General features: G+C 46.4%; 1 protein-coding gene across 5 annotated transcripts; it reads left to right on the top strand.

The window, feature by feature from the left end:
- The first annotated feature begins 1,926 nt into the window (after positions 1–1,926).
- CDCA4 (cell division cycle associated 4) lies at positions 1,927–15,457 on the top strand. Of its 5 annotated transcripts, none has more exons than XM_083439886.1 (4): positions 1,981–2,072; positions 3,937–3,980; positions 9,615–9,699; positions 12,261–15,457. In XM_083439886.1, the coding sequence occupies exons 3-4, from the start codon at positions 9,661–9,663 to the stop codon at positions 13,008–13,010; spliced, it is 789 nt and encodes a 262-aa protein (XP_083296012.1). In that variant the 5' UTR covers positions 1,981–2,072; positions 3,937–3,980; positions 9,615–9,660; the 3' UTR covers positions 13,011–15,457. The 5 variants fall into 5 exon arrangements, with proteins under 5 accessions (XP_083296011.1, XP_083296012.1, XP_083296014.1 ...); XM_083439887.1 differs by lacking the exons at positions 1,981–2,072; positions 3,937–3,980 and adding exons at positions 4,061–5,867; positions 6,065–6,843 and having other exon boundaries at positions 9,070–9,699; XM_083439885.1 differs by lacking the exon at positions 3,937–3,980 and having other exon boundaries at positions 1,927–2,072.
- The last annotated feature ends 2,114 nt before the right edge of the window (positions 15,458–17,571 follow it).

The raw sequence follows: 17,571 nt of genomic DNA, 5'->3' as shown, positions 1-17,571 counted from the left end.
TCTGTCCCATCTCCTGTCAACCTAGTAGTTCAAAAGCACGTCAAAGTGCAAGTAGATAAATAGGTACCACTCCGGCGGGAAGGTAAACGGCGTTTCCGTGTGCTGCTCTGGTTTTGCTAGAAGCGGCTTAGTCATTCTGGCCACACGACCCAGAAAATGTCTGCAGACAAACGCCAGCTCCCTCAGCCTATAGAACGAGATGAGCGCCACAACCCCAGAGTCGTCCACGACTGGACCTAATGGTCAGGGGTACCTTTACCTTTAAAGTTCTGGTATGCACTTGAATACCTCCAGCAAAATACTGGCAGTCTGGAGGCAACCTAAAACATTGCAGCCATTTTTTTCTCTTTTGCTTTCACACTTTACAGAATCCCTTTACATTGAATATACAGGTACTCCGCAGGGGAATTAGCATGAAACCAATGTGCAGATCATTACGTCTGAGAACGTCACATGCAGGCTTTGCTACCCTGCTTAGCTTTGCAAATGCCATAGCAGTTTTATTGCTGCACCACTAGGATTAACCCTCGATTCTTGTAAACACCCACAAACAAGAGCACAAGGTCATGCATAGCTGATTCTGAAAGCAACCTCTGAGAAGAGGAAACAGAAAATAGGCAGATGAGTGGCGCAAAGAAAGTCAAAAGGATAAAATGACTTACTTTGTGACATTTTAACAGGTCACTACCAACAACGCTGAACACAAACTCCTTGATTCTGCCCCAGTTAACCCCAGTGCTTCTTTCTGTATCAGAGCAATTAAAGCTGAAAGGTTGCATGGTCGACACCAAAAGAGAGCAAGATGAAAATGATTATAATTACACAATTTGTAGCAGGAAACTCATGGCATAGAAGCAGTGCTTTTTTTTCTGGAGGCACGCATACCCCTAAACATTTTGTGAATCTTTGTACTTTTGTCCATTTACTGTATGTATTTCCCCCGATTTGAACTATAAAATGGTGGTTTTCTTGAGTCAAAATGAGAGTACCCCTAAACATTTGGTGGGGGGAGAGCACTGCATACTAGGCCTTCCTGTTTCCTATTGAGTGCTAACCGTAGCTTGCTGTGGCCTTAACACTGGGGGGGGGGGCTTTATTTCACGCTGATCAAATAAACTTTGGCACCCCTTATGTGCATTTGCACACGCACGCACACACACAAAGCTGAGAGCCTCAATGGTGCCCTTCTGGAAGATTCCCCTGGGGCAAAAAAACCTGTCTCGCCCACCCCATGTGTGTAGCCAGAATTTGGGGGGGGGGCAGGCTTCATGTTGGGGGGGGCAGAACCTCAGTTAAGTATTTTTACTTGACGGGGAGCAGCTGCCCCTTGGCTACGCCCTTGACCCCTCCCCGGAGTTACCGTTCTGCAACTATGGTTAGCACGTGGGCCAAAAACGGTAGCACATGGTATCTGAATTAAACCACAGTTTGCACGTTCCGGATATCATAGTAAACCAGGGTCAACATTTAAAAGGAATCGAAGAGGGAGTCCACGGAAGCAATGCGTAGGGTCGCAGCCCTAAGTTCGGCGAGGCTTACTCCCATGTAAACGCGCGTGGGATTCCCCTCCGAATCCTGCCCAGCCTTTGGCAGGCGTTTGAAACTTCGCCTGCCTCCCGGCCAGCCACTTACAGCCGAGGGGGAGGGGCTGAGTGCCATGGCAACCCTCTGCACCAATGCCCGGCCGAGGGCCCAAGAATGAGAAGTAAAGGCGGCTGGCGGGTGGGCGGGACTAATCCCCGTAGCGATCTCCACTCCCCCTCCACACCAGCGCGAATGATCTCAGCGGAGGGCATCTCCCCCGCTTCCCTCGCGACCCAATGGGAAGGCCGAAGCCTGCGACGGGCGGTGCCGAAGGCCTCCCACGTGCCTCCTCCGCGCCAATAGCAAGGTGAGAGAGGGAAGAAGGAGGCGTAGGCGACCGTTTCTTTGTGGGGTTTGACAATAAGATGGCGCAGGGGGGAAGGGGGAGGAGCTCCCGGGACCGTTGGCCCCGCCCCTTTCCTCTCAGGCGCGGAGCTCGTCGAGGCGGGAGCGGGAGCTCGTCAGGGGCAGGCGGCGCGGGCCGGCGGGTAAGAAGAGCCGGGCGGAGGGCTGGGCTGCGGAGGGGGCCGCTGGCCCCGGGTCGGTAACTCGCAGGAGGTGGGGGGAGGAAGCGGCGGGGCCGGGCCGGCCGAGGAGGAAGAGCCCGCGGAGGGTCACGGAGCCGCGGCTCCAAAATGGCGGCCGAGGAGGAGGGGGAGGACAGGATGAATCATCCCGCCCGCTTCCCCTGGCGCCCCGTAGCAGCAGCAGCCCCGTCGGCTCTTGCGCCACATGCGCTACTGCCCCGTCCGGCTTCTCTCCTCGCGAAGAAGCAGCAGCTTTTGCTATCCTCTCCTTCCACCCGCTTTGGCCCCGCTCCAGCAGCAGCCTCGCTCCCCGGCCGGAACCTGGTTCTACCTCGTCCGCCTCCTTCGCCCCCCCCCCGCCGCCACATCATCCCCGTCTGAGCATCAGGAGTGGGGTCGGGGGGGGATGGCGGCGGCTGCAGCTCCTGTTCCCCTTCCCCACTCGCGCCCCGAGCCCTTTTGAAACGCGCTCATCCCCCGCTTCCAGGCACATGCACGGGTGTTTCCACACCCACGCGGGTCCCTTTATGTTTCTTACATCTTGCCCACGTTTTCTCTTTTCTGCCCGCCCCCGCTGGAAAACCTCTGCTGCTCCTCTTTTTCTCGTGGGGGAGGGGGGAGCAAGAGAAACATCATATACATACACACACACACATCTCTCTCTCTCTCTCTCTCTCTCTCTCTCTCTATATATATATATATAGATATATATCCCCCCTTTCATCCATAGATCTCAGGGCAGCTCGCAACACAATGTTTCTCTTGCTCTCCCCCTCCCCCACTAGGGAAAAAAATGCCCCGATTGAAACCTGGTGCTCCTGGTCCCATCAAGCCCCACTTCCCCGCACGCCGCAAGCGTAGCGTGTTCCTTTACTCCGACACGTGCACACGTACATGTGTACCTTTCTCGCAAGCAACCGTGGCATGTCTTCTTCACCCGCCCATCAGTAATAGGTGGGTCGAAGCTTTGGAGGTGTATGGGTACAAACAGGAGTCCTTGGAAAGTTGGGTTCTCATATCTCTTAAGACAGCACAGGGGAGGGGCAGGCAGGGTGGGTGGTTCTCTTTTTTGGTAAGAGGCTTAGGTGGTCTTGTATGTGGGGTGTGTGTCTGATGATTTAGAATAAAGATGTGTCAGCATTTAACATTACCTACCTGCCTGACTCCTTTATATACCTTGTCTGCTGTCCTTCATCTCCACTTTTGCCCTGCACCCTTTCTTGAGTATTGCCTCTCAAAGCAAAGTGTAATATTATCTGTGTTCCTGCCTTTTTATTCTTACCTTTGACTTGAAATTCTTATATCCTCTTGGGCTTTTTCCTCACAGCCATTGCATGCTGTCTTCCCTATTGCCAAAGAATTTTTCCCATAATTACGTCATCATATTTATCCATATATAGTTTTCATCTGAGATGTTCCATCTTTTGGAGCAGTTTCTCACTTCCCCATGAATTCTTCACAGTTATTCTTTTTGTTCTTTTTGTCCTTTCTGTGATATTTGATTCTCTGGTCTACCTGATATTCTGAACTATCTTGAATATAATGCACTGTACTATCCCTTTTACAGAAACAGTTTACAACACAATTGTAAGAATGCTTATTCTGAAGTCAGTCCAAGGGGATTTGCTTATTAGTAATTGTGTTTAGGAGTACAACTTTAGTTTATTACAATTGTCCAAGGCAAAAGTTTTCAATTATCTAACTTCACAGTATTTCAGTTAATAATTCTGTTCTAATTTCCATAGCTCTCTTTCAGTTGTTCGACCCACATTTCAGTTGTTTTTATAGCCTTATAACATAGGACATTATTATTTCAATAATGCAGATAAGAGCCTGAAGCTGAATTGTTGGTTGCTTAAAGCGACTGAGGTAAGATTCGATATATGGGACTTCTCAGTTTTTAAGCCTGCTAGAAGGTTCAGACCTAAGGCAACTGAGGTAAGATTTGATATGTGGGACTTATCAGTTTTTAAGCCTGCTAGAAGGCACAGACTTTGATTAGCCAGAAGAACCCAGTTTATAGGGAGATACCTACCGGGTCAGATCAGTCCATCTTAGTACAGTGGGCAGTTGGATGCATCCATTAATCCCACAAGCACAAAACAAAGGCAAAAATACACTGTTTCCATTCCAAGTTAGTGGTATTCAGTGGCATGCTGGCTACTTTTGGATACATTGCCAAAACATGGTTTTTAACATCAGAAGCACAAACCTAGCTGCACCTCTCCTCTGGGGCACCAGTGAAGAGAGAATTGGGTTGTTCTGCTTCTATTCTATATTAACCACAGTAGTGTATAGTCTGAACCCTGACAATGGTTAACTTTAACTATGTTTAATTAAAACAAGTTAGCTGAATAAGCTGTGGCCTGAAGTAGGCATGTTTCCACTAACCATAGTTAAGATTGGCCACAGTTTGTCAGAGTTCAGATAAAATAGCAAGCTGTGGTTAATCCAAAATTAAATGTAAAGTTTCTAAACTCCAAATCAGAATGAAGAGGTATATGCGAGCCTGGGGGAGGCTAGGTTTGTTCTCTTATCTGTAAACTATTGGTTAACATTGTGTCCTAACCAACTATTGATAAGTATTCACCATGAGTTTGTCTAAACCCCTTCTATAGCCATCCTAAACCAATGAGCATCACCCATGTTTTGTGGCAGGGACTTTAATAAAACCATGTTGCATGAAGTACTTTTTGTCTCTCCTACATCTATTACACATCAATTTTTATTAAGTAAAACCTTGGTTTATTAAGGGAGGGATTCTATTTGGGTTCACCACACAGTGCATGATTTAAGCTGTTGCTCTTAGCTGTCTTTTTCTGAACCAAAAAGCTCCACACGTTAGCCTTTCCAAACATTGTCCCTGTACTTAATTTTGCAAGACTCTTCAACAAGCTTCCCTTTTTTGTGTCTTATAAGTTCACTCAGGGCTAGAAAAAGTTCTAGGCATTCAGTTGCCCTAGCACCCAGAAACTTGATCCTGGCAGCCCTATTCATGGCTTGTGCTTAACTTCATCTTAAAAACCTTAAAATAGTTTTCCAGCTGGACCAGCCCTTGCCACGTCACTTTGGTAACTGTGTTATCCCCACATCCTACATAATCTAGTAATTTCTTAGCCTCTTGTGTCATCCTCCAATCCTTCTCATCTCATACATTGGACAGAGCTGTCCTTACCATCCTGTACACAGAAACATTGTTTCCTGATTTTTATCTCTATATCTCACACCAGCATCCCACCCTATCCATGCAACTTACTGCAGTCTGTAAAGTGCCACTTATTTTTCCTTACTGCAGTAACTTGAAAGGAACTAGTCTCTAGCTTTTACAGGTATATGGTGATTAAGTCCTAGAGACCTTAGCTATCCAGGCCCCCACAGCCCATCTTGCATTTTATCAAATATCATGTAGCAGATCACAGATAAGTCCTCTCAAATATCTTTCACAATTACATTTAAGTATGGTGACATCACCTTAGCCCTCCTGTAGTTAGCTCTTGAATGAAGCACTTGGTATCCTATGCAGGGCACATTTGGAATGTTAATGCAATCTCAAAGTACAGTACTGTGGATTTTCTACTTTGGTAATCATGTTGACTGCTCGTATTATGTGGGTGACTTGGATTCGATCCACAGCAACTATATCTTTTTTGCAGGAAAAGGGAAATTGTAAATAGCATCAATAAATATTAATAAAGTAGAGAAGTGCAGATGAGTAAAGGGACAGGTATCTTGGCATGTAAAGAAGCAAATACAGTGGTATATGCTAATCCAGAAATATTACCTCGGGTTAATAACTTTGCTTCAGGATAAGAACAGAAATTGTGCTCCAGCGGCGCAGCAGCAGCAGGAGGCCCCATTAGCTAAAGTGGTGCTTCAGGTTAAGAACAGTTTCAGGTTAAGAACAGACCTCCAGAACAAATTATGTCCTTAACACGAGGTACCACTGTAATAAGCTTTGAAGCACAATAAAATCTGATAAGTAACTGGTTCATACCCCAGGTTTCAGAGATCCATGAACTATACATGAGCAGTAGCTAAAGGGATTAGCTGACTGCATCTAGCTGGTAGATTTTCATTTCCCCATTGAGGGAGAAAGTAATTAGCAATTGTCAGGACATACAGCATATTTCCCATGGGATGCAGGTGGCGCTGTGGTCTAAACCACTTGCCGATTGGAAGGTTGGCGTGACGAGGTGAGCTCCTGTTTTTCGGTCCCAGCTCCTGCCAACCTAGCAGTTTGAAAGAACACCCAAAAGTGCAAGTAGATAAATAGGTACCGCTCCGACGGGAAGGTAAACGGTGTTTCTGTGCGCTGCTCTGGTTTCGCCAGAAGCGGCTTAGTTATCCTGGCCACATGACCCAGAAGAACTGTCTGCGGACAAACGTCAGCTCCCTCGGCCAGTAAAGTGAGATGAGCGCCACAACCCCAGAGTCGTTCATGACTAGACTTAACTGTCAGGGGTCCTTTACCTTTTTACAACATTTTGCCAGTCTCAGCAATATTGGTGAGTGGGCAGGGGGTCACCCAATGAAATTGATGATAGTAGATTCAGGACTGAAAGTACTGTATTAAAGGCTGTATTTTTAACATGTAATCTATTAATGCTTCACAATCATATGTTCTAACAAGAACATTAAAAAATTGAAAATCTTATTAAAATTAGCAGTAGAAGTGAGTTCCTTTACCCTGGGATACCACAGCTGGAGTTGAGGGCATTGGACAATAAGTACCGTATTTTTCGCTCTATAGGACGCACTTTTTCCCCTCCAAAAATTAAGGGGAAATGTGTGTGCGTCCTATAGAGCGAATGCAGGCTGCGCCGCTAAGCTGAAAGGCAGAACAGGGAGACGGAGCGCTGCGGAGGGCTCCGTCTTGCTGTTCTAGCTTGGGGACGGCTGGGCGCAAAGCCTCTCCAGGAAAGCGGGGTGCGTTCACCCCGCTCTCCTGCAGAGGCTAGCAAGGCTGTCCCCAAGCCAGAACAGCGAGACAGAGGGCTCCGTCTCGCTGTTCTGGCTTGGGGCGGCTGGGCGCAAAGCCTCTCCAGGAAAGCGGGGTGCGTTCACCCCGCTCTCCTGCAGAGGCTAGAGAGGCTGTCCCCAAGCCAGAACAGCGAGACAGAGGGCTCCGTCTCGCTGTTCTGGCTTGGGGCGGCTGCGTGCAAAGCCTCTCCAGGAAAGCGGGGTGCATTCACCCCGCTCTCCTGCAGAGGCTAGAGAGGCTGTCCCCAAGCCAGAACAGCGAGACAGAGGGATCCGTCTCACTGTTCTGGCTTGGGGCGGCTGCGTGCAAAGCCTCTCCAGGAAAGAGGGGTGCGTTCACCCCGCTCTCCTGCAGAGGCTAGCGAGGCTGTCCTCAAGCCAGAACAGTGAGACGGAGCCCTCCGTCTCGCTGTTCTGGCTTGGGGCGGCTGGGCGCAAAGCCTCTCCAGGAAAGCGGGGTGCGTTCACCCCGCTCTCCTGCAGAGGCTAGCAAGGCTGTCCCCAAGCCAGAACAGCGAGACAGAGGGCTCCGTCTCGCTGTTCTGGCTTGGGGCGGCTGCGTGCAAAGCCTCTCCAGGAAAGCGGGGTGCGTTCACCCTGCTTTCCTGCAGAGGCTAGCGAGGCTGTCCTCAAGCCAGAACAGTGAGACGGAGCCCTCCGTCTCGCTGTTCTGGCTTGGGGCGGCTGGGCGCAAAGCCTCTCCAGGAAAGCGGGGTGCGTTCACCCCGCTCTCCTGCAGAGGCTAGCAAGGCTGTCCCCAAGCCAGAACAGCGAGACAGAGGGCTCCGTCTCGCTGTTCTGGCTTGGGGCGGCTGGGCGCAAAGCCTCTCCAGGAAAGCGGGGTGCGTTCACCCCGCTCTCCTGCAGAGGCTAGAGAGGCTGTCCCCAAGCCAGAACAGCGAGACAGAGGGATCCGTCTCACTGTTCTGGCTTGGGGCGGCTGCGTGCAAAGCCTCTCCAGGAAAGAGGGGTGCGTTCACCCCGCTCTCCTGCAGAGGCTAGCGAGGCTGTCCTCAAGCCAGAACAGTGAGACGGAGCCCTCCGTCTCGCTGTTCTGGCTTGGGGCGGCTGGGCGCAAAGCCTCTCCAGGAAAGCGGGGTGCGTTCACCCCGCTCTCCTGCAGAGGCTAGCAAGGCTGTCCCCAAGCCAGAACAGCGAGACAGAGGGCTCCGTCTCGCTGTTCTGGCTTGGGGCGGCTGCGTGCAAAGCCTCTCCAGGAAAGCGGGGTGCATTCACCCCGCTCTCCTGCAGAGGCTAGAGAGGCTGTCCCCAAGCCAGAACAGCGAGACAGAGGGCTCCGTCTCGCTGTTCTGGCTTGGGGCGGCTGGGCGCAAAGCCTCTCCAGGAAAGCGGGGTGCATTCACCCCGCTCTCCTGCAGAGGCTAGAGAGGCTGTCCCCAAGCCAGAACAGCGAGACAGAGGGCTCCGTCTCGCTGTTCTGGCTTGGGGCGGCTGCGTGCAAAGCCTCTCCAGGAAAGCGGGGTGCGTTCACCCTGCTTTCCTGCAGAGGCTAGCGAGGCTGTCCTCAAGCCAGAACAGTGAGACGGAGCCCTCCGTCTCGCTGTTCTGGCTTGGGGCGGCTGGGCGCAAAGCCTCTCCAGGAAAGCGGGGTGCGTTCACCCCGCTCTCCTGGAGAGGCTAGCAAGGCTGTCCCCAAGCCAGAACAGCGAGACAGAGGGCTCCGTCTCACTGTTCTGGCTTGGGGCGGCTGCGTGCAAAGCCTCTCCAGGAAAGCGGGGTGCGTTCACCCCGCTCTCCTGCAGAGGCTAGCGTGGCTGTCCCCAAGCCAGAACAGCGAGACGGAGGGCAGAACAGCGAGACGGAACAGCTCCATAGGCTCGGGTGAATGCACCTTGAACGCACCTTGTTTTACAGGGGGAGAACAAGGAAAAAATATTTTTTCCCTGTTCTCCCCCTCCTATGGTCCGGTGCGTCCTATGGTCCGGTGCGTCCAATAGAGCGAAAAATACGGTACTAGCCTTGTTGGCAATGATACTAGCTGCTAGCTCCTACTGTTGCTATGTGAGACAAACATGAGTGAATTGACAGTTTCTAATTATAAGGTCACCTACCATTGAAGTCTGTGTCTGTATTCAAATCAAGCATTTTGAAATCACATCCCTAATTAATAACAATAGGTGCCCTTAGACAAGCATGGGCCGCCACCAATGCTTTATCCTTCACCACCACCCATTTAAATGTGGGAATAATACTGATCTATCCTGCTGGGTGTTTGCAAGGATTGCAACACTGTAATATATGTGAAATGCTTTGAATGCTTGGAAGCGCTACATAAATGTTTCAAGTTTCATCAGCCATAGCTGCAGGGGCTGATTTGGGAGGTTTACTGCATACTTTCTGCGAGCCTAGTTTTCACTTCACATTATTTTGTCAAATGGGAGAGGGAATGCATATGGGAAGAGAGGAAATAAGTTTGCTTTGAAAATGTTTCTATCATATTTTCTGTGAATTTTCTTTCTAACTGACGGAATGCATATTTATTTTTTCACCTGCTGCTCTCAGGTAGGTGGTGCTAGAACACTTGCTGTATGGAATCTTGCTCTGTAATATGGGGGAAGAGGAAGGACTGCATCAGACACAATTATTGGTAAGTACGGTAACTTGTGGATTAAAGTTTGTCTGGTAAGCATACTGGACTTAGTAAGTGCTCTCAAGTCACAAGGTGCAGGGACTCAAGGAAATGGGAATTTAATGGGTTAAATAGTTACTTGTGATAATCTCTGCCACCATATATGTCTTGACTTTAGTAGTCTTGTATTTGAAGTAGCCCTGAATTCCGGTTGCTCATAATGCACTCAGCTCTCACTTGCCCTGGTTTTTCTCTTCTATATAATCTGCATGGAAGGAAATCATCTTTTTCTGTTTCACTGGAAAAGGAAGACAAGAGAGTATGGTAGGGGTGAAACTAGAAGTCTCCTGTAATGGTAGAATTGGAGGGTGCATATTGCTAAACAAAATCACAATAGTCGCTGGATCCATGTGGTGGCAGAAATCTGTCCATATCTTCCTCATTACAACCAACAGATATGTGGGATGAGTTGATTTTGAGAAAAAGGTAGTGATTATCTTTGGCTCTATGATCTCTCATCTTGCTTGAATCTCAGGCTTGCCAGTTCCCATTTCCCCTATGGTTTTGCAGTTGCCCTTGAACTGGGCAAACTGATTTGTCCAAATTATTTTGCCTTTTTTGGATATACCCTCAAACCCTGGTTTGATTAGTTCATGAAGTCTGATTGAATTGAGCATGTGGGCCTGAGAATTGGGAATGAACAGGCTCTGTGCCACCAACTTTGTATTTTGGTGCACTCATCTGGAACACACTTAACTAGCCTTACTTTGGATGTATTCCCTCACCTCCAATGTCTGGGGGACATGTCTACTCAGCTGTTGTGAGAATAGTTTTGTTGTGGCACCGCGATGAGCATTCCCTTCCATGGTGGATTTCTGCCAGAACAACCACCATAAGACACAACTTCAAGTCACCAGAGACAAGACCAAGAGGGACGCTGCTTTATTTGTAGCAGCATATTGATATTTAGAGTTGGCAGGAGGAGTTTGAAAGAGAAGAAGAGGAAATCATTGTTTATTAGAATCATAGAATGTAGAGTTGGAAGGGACCACAAGGGGCATCTAGTCCAATGTCCTGCAATTCAGGATTATTTTGCCCGATGTGAGTCTTGAACCCACAAGCCTACGATTAAGAGTCTCATGCTCTACCCACCGAGATGTTTGTAGTTCCTAAGTGGGTCAGAGAGCTGCTTGTTCTCTTGCAGTCTTGCTTCTTGTTAAACTAGCAGGAAGACGAAAGCATTCGCACAAGTATTTGTTTCCTACGGAAGGGGCTACAGCTCAGTAATGCTTTGCATGCAGAAAGTCCCAACATCTCCAGCTGTGGCAGAGAGAGATTCGTGTCTGAAAACCTAGAGACTCACTACCAATCAGTGGACAGAATGCTAAGCTATACCAATGGTCTGTCCATTTCATATGTTTAAAACCTTGCTTGTGTTGAATCACAACACAATGGTGCTAAATGTGATTGAGACTCATCTTCCTAGCAAATATGCCTGACACATTTAAGAACCTCCTTTTTCCGCATTGCAAACAGCAACAGGAGCTTTTCGACACCTCAGTCACGTAATCCAAGATTATCTAGATGAGGGTTAATAAGATGAAGCTTAGTCCAGGCTATGGAGATTTTGATGATAAGCAGCACAGAAATCAAGAAATAGGTAGGCTGCCACGTCTAGGAAGAGTCATGCTCCCCCTGAAAAAGCAGATTGGAAACTTGAGGGTGCTTATAGACTTGGTTCTGCATCTTGTTGCTGAAATGGCACCACCAGTTTTGGTTGGTCTGCCAACTGCAGACTTCCTTTAAAAATAATTGTCTGACGGCTAGACTATAGCCATTGACCTATGCCTGACTTGGAGTCCAGGATCCCTTAGGGAGCACTTGAATCTCTCTCCCCCCCCCCCCAAATGGATGTGACAAACTGGATTTAGCTCTGCTCCTTATGGCCATCTTCCTTTCTCAACAGTAGTATCTGTGCTCTGTAGCACTTTCCATAGGCAGACTCACAGGGCTCCTATGGTCTTTAGGAAATCTTTTGAAAACCCCTCTCATTCTGAATTGTAAATATTGTGGTGTTGTATGTTGATTCTTTCCATACCAAGAAAAAGGAATATAGAATCAGCTTGTATTAGCTGCCCTCTCATGCAGAGATGCTCTTCTCTGGTGCCAGGATGTCTGAACGTACCTTGTAGCTAAATAATTCAGAACATTTATTTACTGGTCCCAGGTTAATTGTCCTGGAATAGAGTGGCTGTGCACAAGCTATCTCATGAAGACAGTACCTATTCTGTATTGATCGAATGTTAGGTGTGTGCGAATCACATTTGAAAATGATTTTAACTCAAGTTTTATTTAATAAGAGGCACCTGCAGATTATTCACTTGTCAAAAGCTGGTTTCACCTGGGGTGCCATTGATATTACTTTGTGTCAAATGCCGAGTTTAATTTCCAGGGTACAGACTAAAGGAATGCCTTATTAATCTCAGTTTTGTAATAAAGCTGTTTGATTTTAAATATAAAACCTTAGAAGACAAGCTCTGGATTTGTTATCTAATAGCATCTTGCTCTGTTTTCAACAGGACACAATGTTTGTACGTGGACTGAAGAGGAAATGTATTGATGGAGAGGAAGATATTGAAGGAACTTTAGCTGGTTTTAAAGCCATTCCTTCATATAACCTGCAGCGCCAGTCACTACTAGACATGTCTTTGGTTAAACTTCAGCTCTGCCACATGCTTGTTGAACCTAATCTGTATCGTTCAGTACTTATAGCCAATACAGTACGGCAGATTCAAGAGGAAATGACCCAAGACGGAACTTGGCAGATGATAAATGCACAGAGTACAGGACCAACCTCTCTTGATCGGCTGGTTTCAACAGATATTCTCTGTCGGTCTTCGAAGGAACAAGCTGAAGAAAAGCTTGTTCAAGGTTATAGTGGCTTCTCAAAAGACTTTGAAGACGCACAGTCAGAAGAGAGTTCAGAAATCTTAAGACCTGCTCCACTACAAGCTCCCAGAAACCTGCAGAGTAATGTGTGGGACATGGAGAGCCCTCCAGAAAATAGAGGAAACTTCCACAAGTCATTGGATCAAATATTTGAAACCTTAGAAACAAAAACTCCTGACTCGGTTGAAGATCTCTTTTCAGAAGTCGACAGTTCCTATTACAATCTAGACACAGTATTAACGGGAATGATGGGCAGTACAAAAATGGGACACTGTGATGTACTTGAAACTTTTCCTCAAGCAGCCACAAATTCTAACTCTAACTGTAAATCTGACCTTAATGAGCTTGATCATTTTGTGGAGATTCTTGTTGAATCTTGAGACAAAGAGTGAAGGAGACATCCTTTAAAGAAGCCAGATCCCGAGTAGTGAAACTTCCAAATAGTTTATCTTCTCAAAGCTGCACATGATCTTCCAAAAAAAAGAAAGAAAAAGCAAAGCACTTCATTTTGCAAAGTTGTGTTAATGTCTAAAGTTAACCTGCAACTTGTAGTGTTTGAACTTTACATATTTTCAGCAGCCACAATTCAGGGAGGTATTCTAGGCACATCAACCAGTTGCCAGCCTACTGATTTTGAAACCTTGTGACACCCCTATGCCATGCCACAAACTGCGTTAGGAACTTCCTGGGGTTTCAGTCGTGGCTTCTCATGTCAAAAGACTCCTGGGTGCACAAGGTTAGTCACACCATTTCTCTGTCCTGAACCCATACATTCCCCCTTGGGGCCCAACACTTCCAACACCAGATCCTTCTAGTATTTAGAAGGAGCTTAAAATGGTGTAGCAAGATTCCTCCTCCCTCGACCATCTCATCCTCCGCTGTAAGGTGCAAGTGCAAGATAGATTCCAGCCCTCAGCATGCAAAAGGTGGGCTGTAAGGCCTCTGCTTAAGTTGAAGCCCATATTTTATCTAGGCTGGGAACCTTCCACCAATCCTTTGCATTTGCTTTTGCTGGTTTAATCATAGGACTTTAGTGGGACTACTTTTGAAGTAATTGGCCTGAGGACCAAAGGTTTGGTTTACCCTTCCCACTCCTTTATCCCAAGTAAATACTTCACAGACTTCTTTACATTTATTTGCCGTATAAGCTCTTGGAAGAGCCAAAAAAGCAGCGGTGCCCATTATCCTAGCTAGCTTTCTCTGTCATTCTTTCTTTTCTGTTTTTAAATAGTTAATAGTTTTGAAAAAAATGTTTATCAGTATTCAGAACCTTTCAGCTATTTTCTGAAGATATATTTTTGCTATAAATCTTCTGCCAACTGCTTATTTAAAACCTTGAAATATTTGCAGTTGTATTTTTTTAAATCACTTTGAAAAAGGGATTTTTTTTCCTCCATACCGTGGGCCTCTCTCCACAGCTCAGCAGAAGTGTGTAAATATCTGACTTCTTAAGGTAGGAGCAGTTGACAGCAATCAGTCTTGGGAATACTATGAAAAGCAGCTTTCTCCAATCTAGTGCTCCCCAGACATTTTTTACTTGCAGGCGTTTTAGATTTTAACTGCCATTAGCCCCAGTCAACACAACCATGTTGGCTGGGGCTAATGGAAGCTGCAGTCCTAAACATCTGGAGAGCAACAAGTTGAAGAAGGTTGGAGTAAAGAGTTAAGTTAGTTTTGACATGTGAACATCAGAGGAGAAGCATTCATCAGGCTGCAGGAGCTCTTGATGCCTAAGTTCAAGCCATGTTTTTGTTACCTTCAAGCATAAATTATGTGGGTTTTATTTATAAGTATTTATATGTTTATGTCATCAAGTGAATTATTTGGCTGAAGTCTACCATCCTACTTCTCTGTGTTTGGGGGGGAAACACCCCCTTCACCTTGCACTAATTACTACAAGACTGTTACAGAGGCCTTTCAAGAGTGTTCTCCAAGCTTAACTTGCTCCACTCATGCCAAGTGTGAATAATGCGTTCAGCTGAGTCATGATTAACAGATGTTACCATAGCAGGTTAACACTGAAGAAAAAGATGAAATTGTTTGCGTGCGTATGAATTGTCTTAACTCCTAGAAGCGGTTTCCAGCGAGAGGGTGTGTTATATGTGATAACCTTTGCAATACAATTGCCCAACTTTTGCCTTGGTAAACTGGTAATACAGGATACAATACTGCGTTGTGGGAAAATAGAAAGCGCTGTGAGTACTTTGATTATTTTGGGGAAAAAAAAGTTTCATTTAACAGTTAAAGGAGTATATCTGCCACCTGACAAAGCAATTTTAGCTACCTTGCATCTGTTTGCATAGATCAATGGAAATGTTGCTTTTTAAAACTCATTTTGATTTCTGCAGCTGTGACACTGTATGCAAAAGACACATGTCAAAATGTTGGACGCCTTATCTCCCAGCAAAGAGTTGTAATATCTTTGCAATGGGAATTACCATAGCCCTCAAAGCCAATATGGCTGCACACCATGCACAACCCGAACAACTCTTTCAAAGCATAAAGATCCTTGTCATTGTGTATGTATAGCTAAATGTCTTTGTCTTAGTTTAGGTTGCAATTTGAAACCACTTTGCATAAGTAGCCCCTCCTGAGGTTAATGGGGCTGCTTTCAAGGAAGTGGTTTCATGATTGCGGCCTTAATAATTTAAGTGCTTTTGAAGCACCTGATTTGAAAACAGCAGTGTATGTTTTCCAGACCTGGCAGGTAGATGCCTATTTCTGTAACTCAGTTTTTGTGCCAGATCATGCAGTTTGTAAGGGGAAACTTTCTAATGCATTTGAAAGTGATTAATGTCTTTTTATATTAAAGTTGAATATGAAGTGACTACTTTGCTTAGTAGGTTCTTTTCAATCTGGATAAATTCTGTGCCTGTTGGTAACTTGTACTTAAAGAACTGGACTCATGAAATTGCTTCATCGGTGCTAGCTGAAGGGTCATCTTAAACTGGAAAATCCATCACCATTTATTACAAGTAATCAACCCCCTGCAATGCAGGCATAAACAGATGTCCCATAGGGGTGCACCTGATGAATGCCAAACAGATTTAATTGGTTGGTCCATAATAGTATGTTTGAAAATGCCAATTTCCAGCATTGCAGGTGCCTTCCATTCCCCCTCATAGCCCTACCTTTACTTTAGCCACTGCCTCTTCTCTGGACACCTGCTCAATATTTCCTTTTACTTCTTGATTATACCTCAGGGATGAGGAATCTACAGGTTTCAGATCAGGGATGATGGGAGCTGTGAGCTTTCAGATGTGTTGACCTGCAAGTTGTTCATCTAAGTTTTTGCTCTCACTTCAATTTTGGCATGTGCCTGGGAGCCCAACACTTTTATGTGTGAATGCTTGTTTAAGATGACAGCTACCAGGAGGAGTTGGCCATATTTAGTCAGTTGGAATAAAAAACACAGCTCTTGCAGCTGATCAGACTCCAATCAATGAAAGCATATGCCACAATAACTTAAAACAGGCATAGGCAAACTCCGGCCCTCCAGATGTTTGGGACTACAATTCCCAACATCTCTGACCACTGGTCCTGTTAGCTAGGGATGATGGGAATTGTAGCCCCAAACATCTGGAGGGCAGGAGTTTGCCTTTGCCTGACTTAAAAGCTAAGGTGAGACCCCCAACATTTACTTGGTGTGTGTACACTTAAAAGTGCATTAAATAGCACTATATAATTTTTGGAAAAGATGGCTAAAGCAACTATGAAAGCAGTAGACCTATGTCATCTGAAAACCAGCCACTCCAGCATATCAGAGGGGCTCAATAGTTGTCCTGGGAGAGCAGGAAACTGCTCAAGTGGCGCAAAGGAGGTTTTGCTGGTGGTCTGCACTACAAGAGCAGAGCTGCTATTCAGGGTCTACCACCAGCCTTGCAAGATACAGTGCCACCACTACTGTCCCGCCAGCCTGGGACAGGAGACTCTCAGACCTTAGCAGACACCCCTAAGACACTAGAGAAATGGCAGTGGCTCTTTACTCCTTGAGCCTCAGGATCACTAATTTAACAGCAAGCGACCAGGAACTTAGGAACTGCGTTCGGTACAAAGGCTTCACCCAAATAGACACACGCCAATTTTAAATGAAGTGGATTCATAAGAAATAACAAAATAAACGATAGCATAAAATGGGATCAAAATTCTCGTAAAAACTACAGTTAGAAAATCCAATTCTCAAAGCAGCTTGGAACTGTAAACCAGAACAAAATAGCAAAGCTAATTTATTCTAACTCTATACATATTGCCAAGCATTGAGGCTACCAGATATAATCCATGGCAAGTATGAATCCGCTGGTGTATGGGGTGTTACTAGGGTTTAATAAATCTGGTGGGGGACGGCACATTATGCTCCTCCTGGGGTAGTTTGTCCAGCTGTAGTCCCCATCCTGCGCTCAGCTATCACCTGTGGCTCCTAGAAGCTGTCAGCATGCAACACTGGCCACACCCCAGGAAACTGCTTTGACTGGCCGGCTAAACTAGGTGAGAGGAGCTGATGGGTCTCAAACCCTTGGTGAGTTATGGACTTTCCCTGCATGCCAAGACTGCTAATGCAGTAAAAACAACATGAGAGGCAGCAGCACTTGCGAGTTACAAGTCTCTGAAGCCACAGCAGGCGCAGTGATACTCCAGTGGTTTGACTTTGCCCCCCAGAGGCTCACTCCATTGTTTTTCAAAACAGGCGGAAACCAACAATAGTAAAAAATAAATATATTAAAACTGTGATGAGTGCCCTGAACTAATCAGAAGGTTTTGATGCTAGAATCTTCTGGTACTTTTGTTTTCCTGTAGCAGAAACTACCGTACTTCCCAATCACCAAGCCTCTTCTCCTGCCCTTAAAACATAGCTTTAACTTGACAAGATCATTCTAATTGCAAAGAAGCAGATCTCTATCCAAATGCCGCCTTTTACTCAGATGCCTAAGCAAGGGGACAATC

The sequence above is a fragment of the Podarcis tiliguerta genome (assembly GCF_965153285.1).
Source record: "Podarcis tiliguerta genome assembly, chromosome: 1".
Classification (NCBI taxonomy): domain Eukaryota; kingdom Metazoa; phylum Chordata; class Lepidosauria; order Squamata; family Lacertidae; genus Podarcis; species Podarcis tiliguerta.
This window is presented reverse-complemented; position numbering and strand designations above follow the sequence as displayed.

Bases quoted from the DNA above. Each gene is read 5' to 3' on its own strand.
- CDCA4 (XM_083439885.1), top strand. From the start codon at position 9,661: ATGGGGGAAGAGGAAGGACTGCATCAGACACAATTATTG. The intron at 9,700-12,260 runs GTAAGTACGGTA...TGTTTTCAACAG, and splicing joins TGCATCAGACACAATTATTG to GACACAATGTTTGTACGTGG.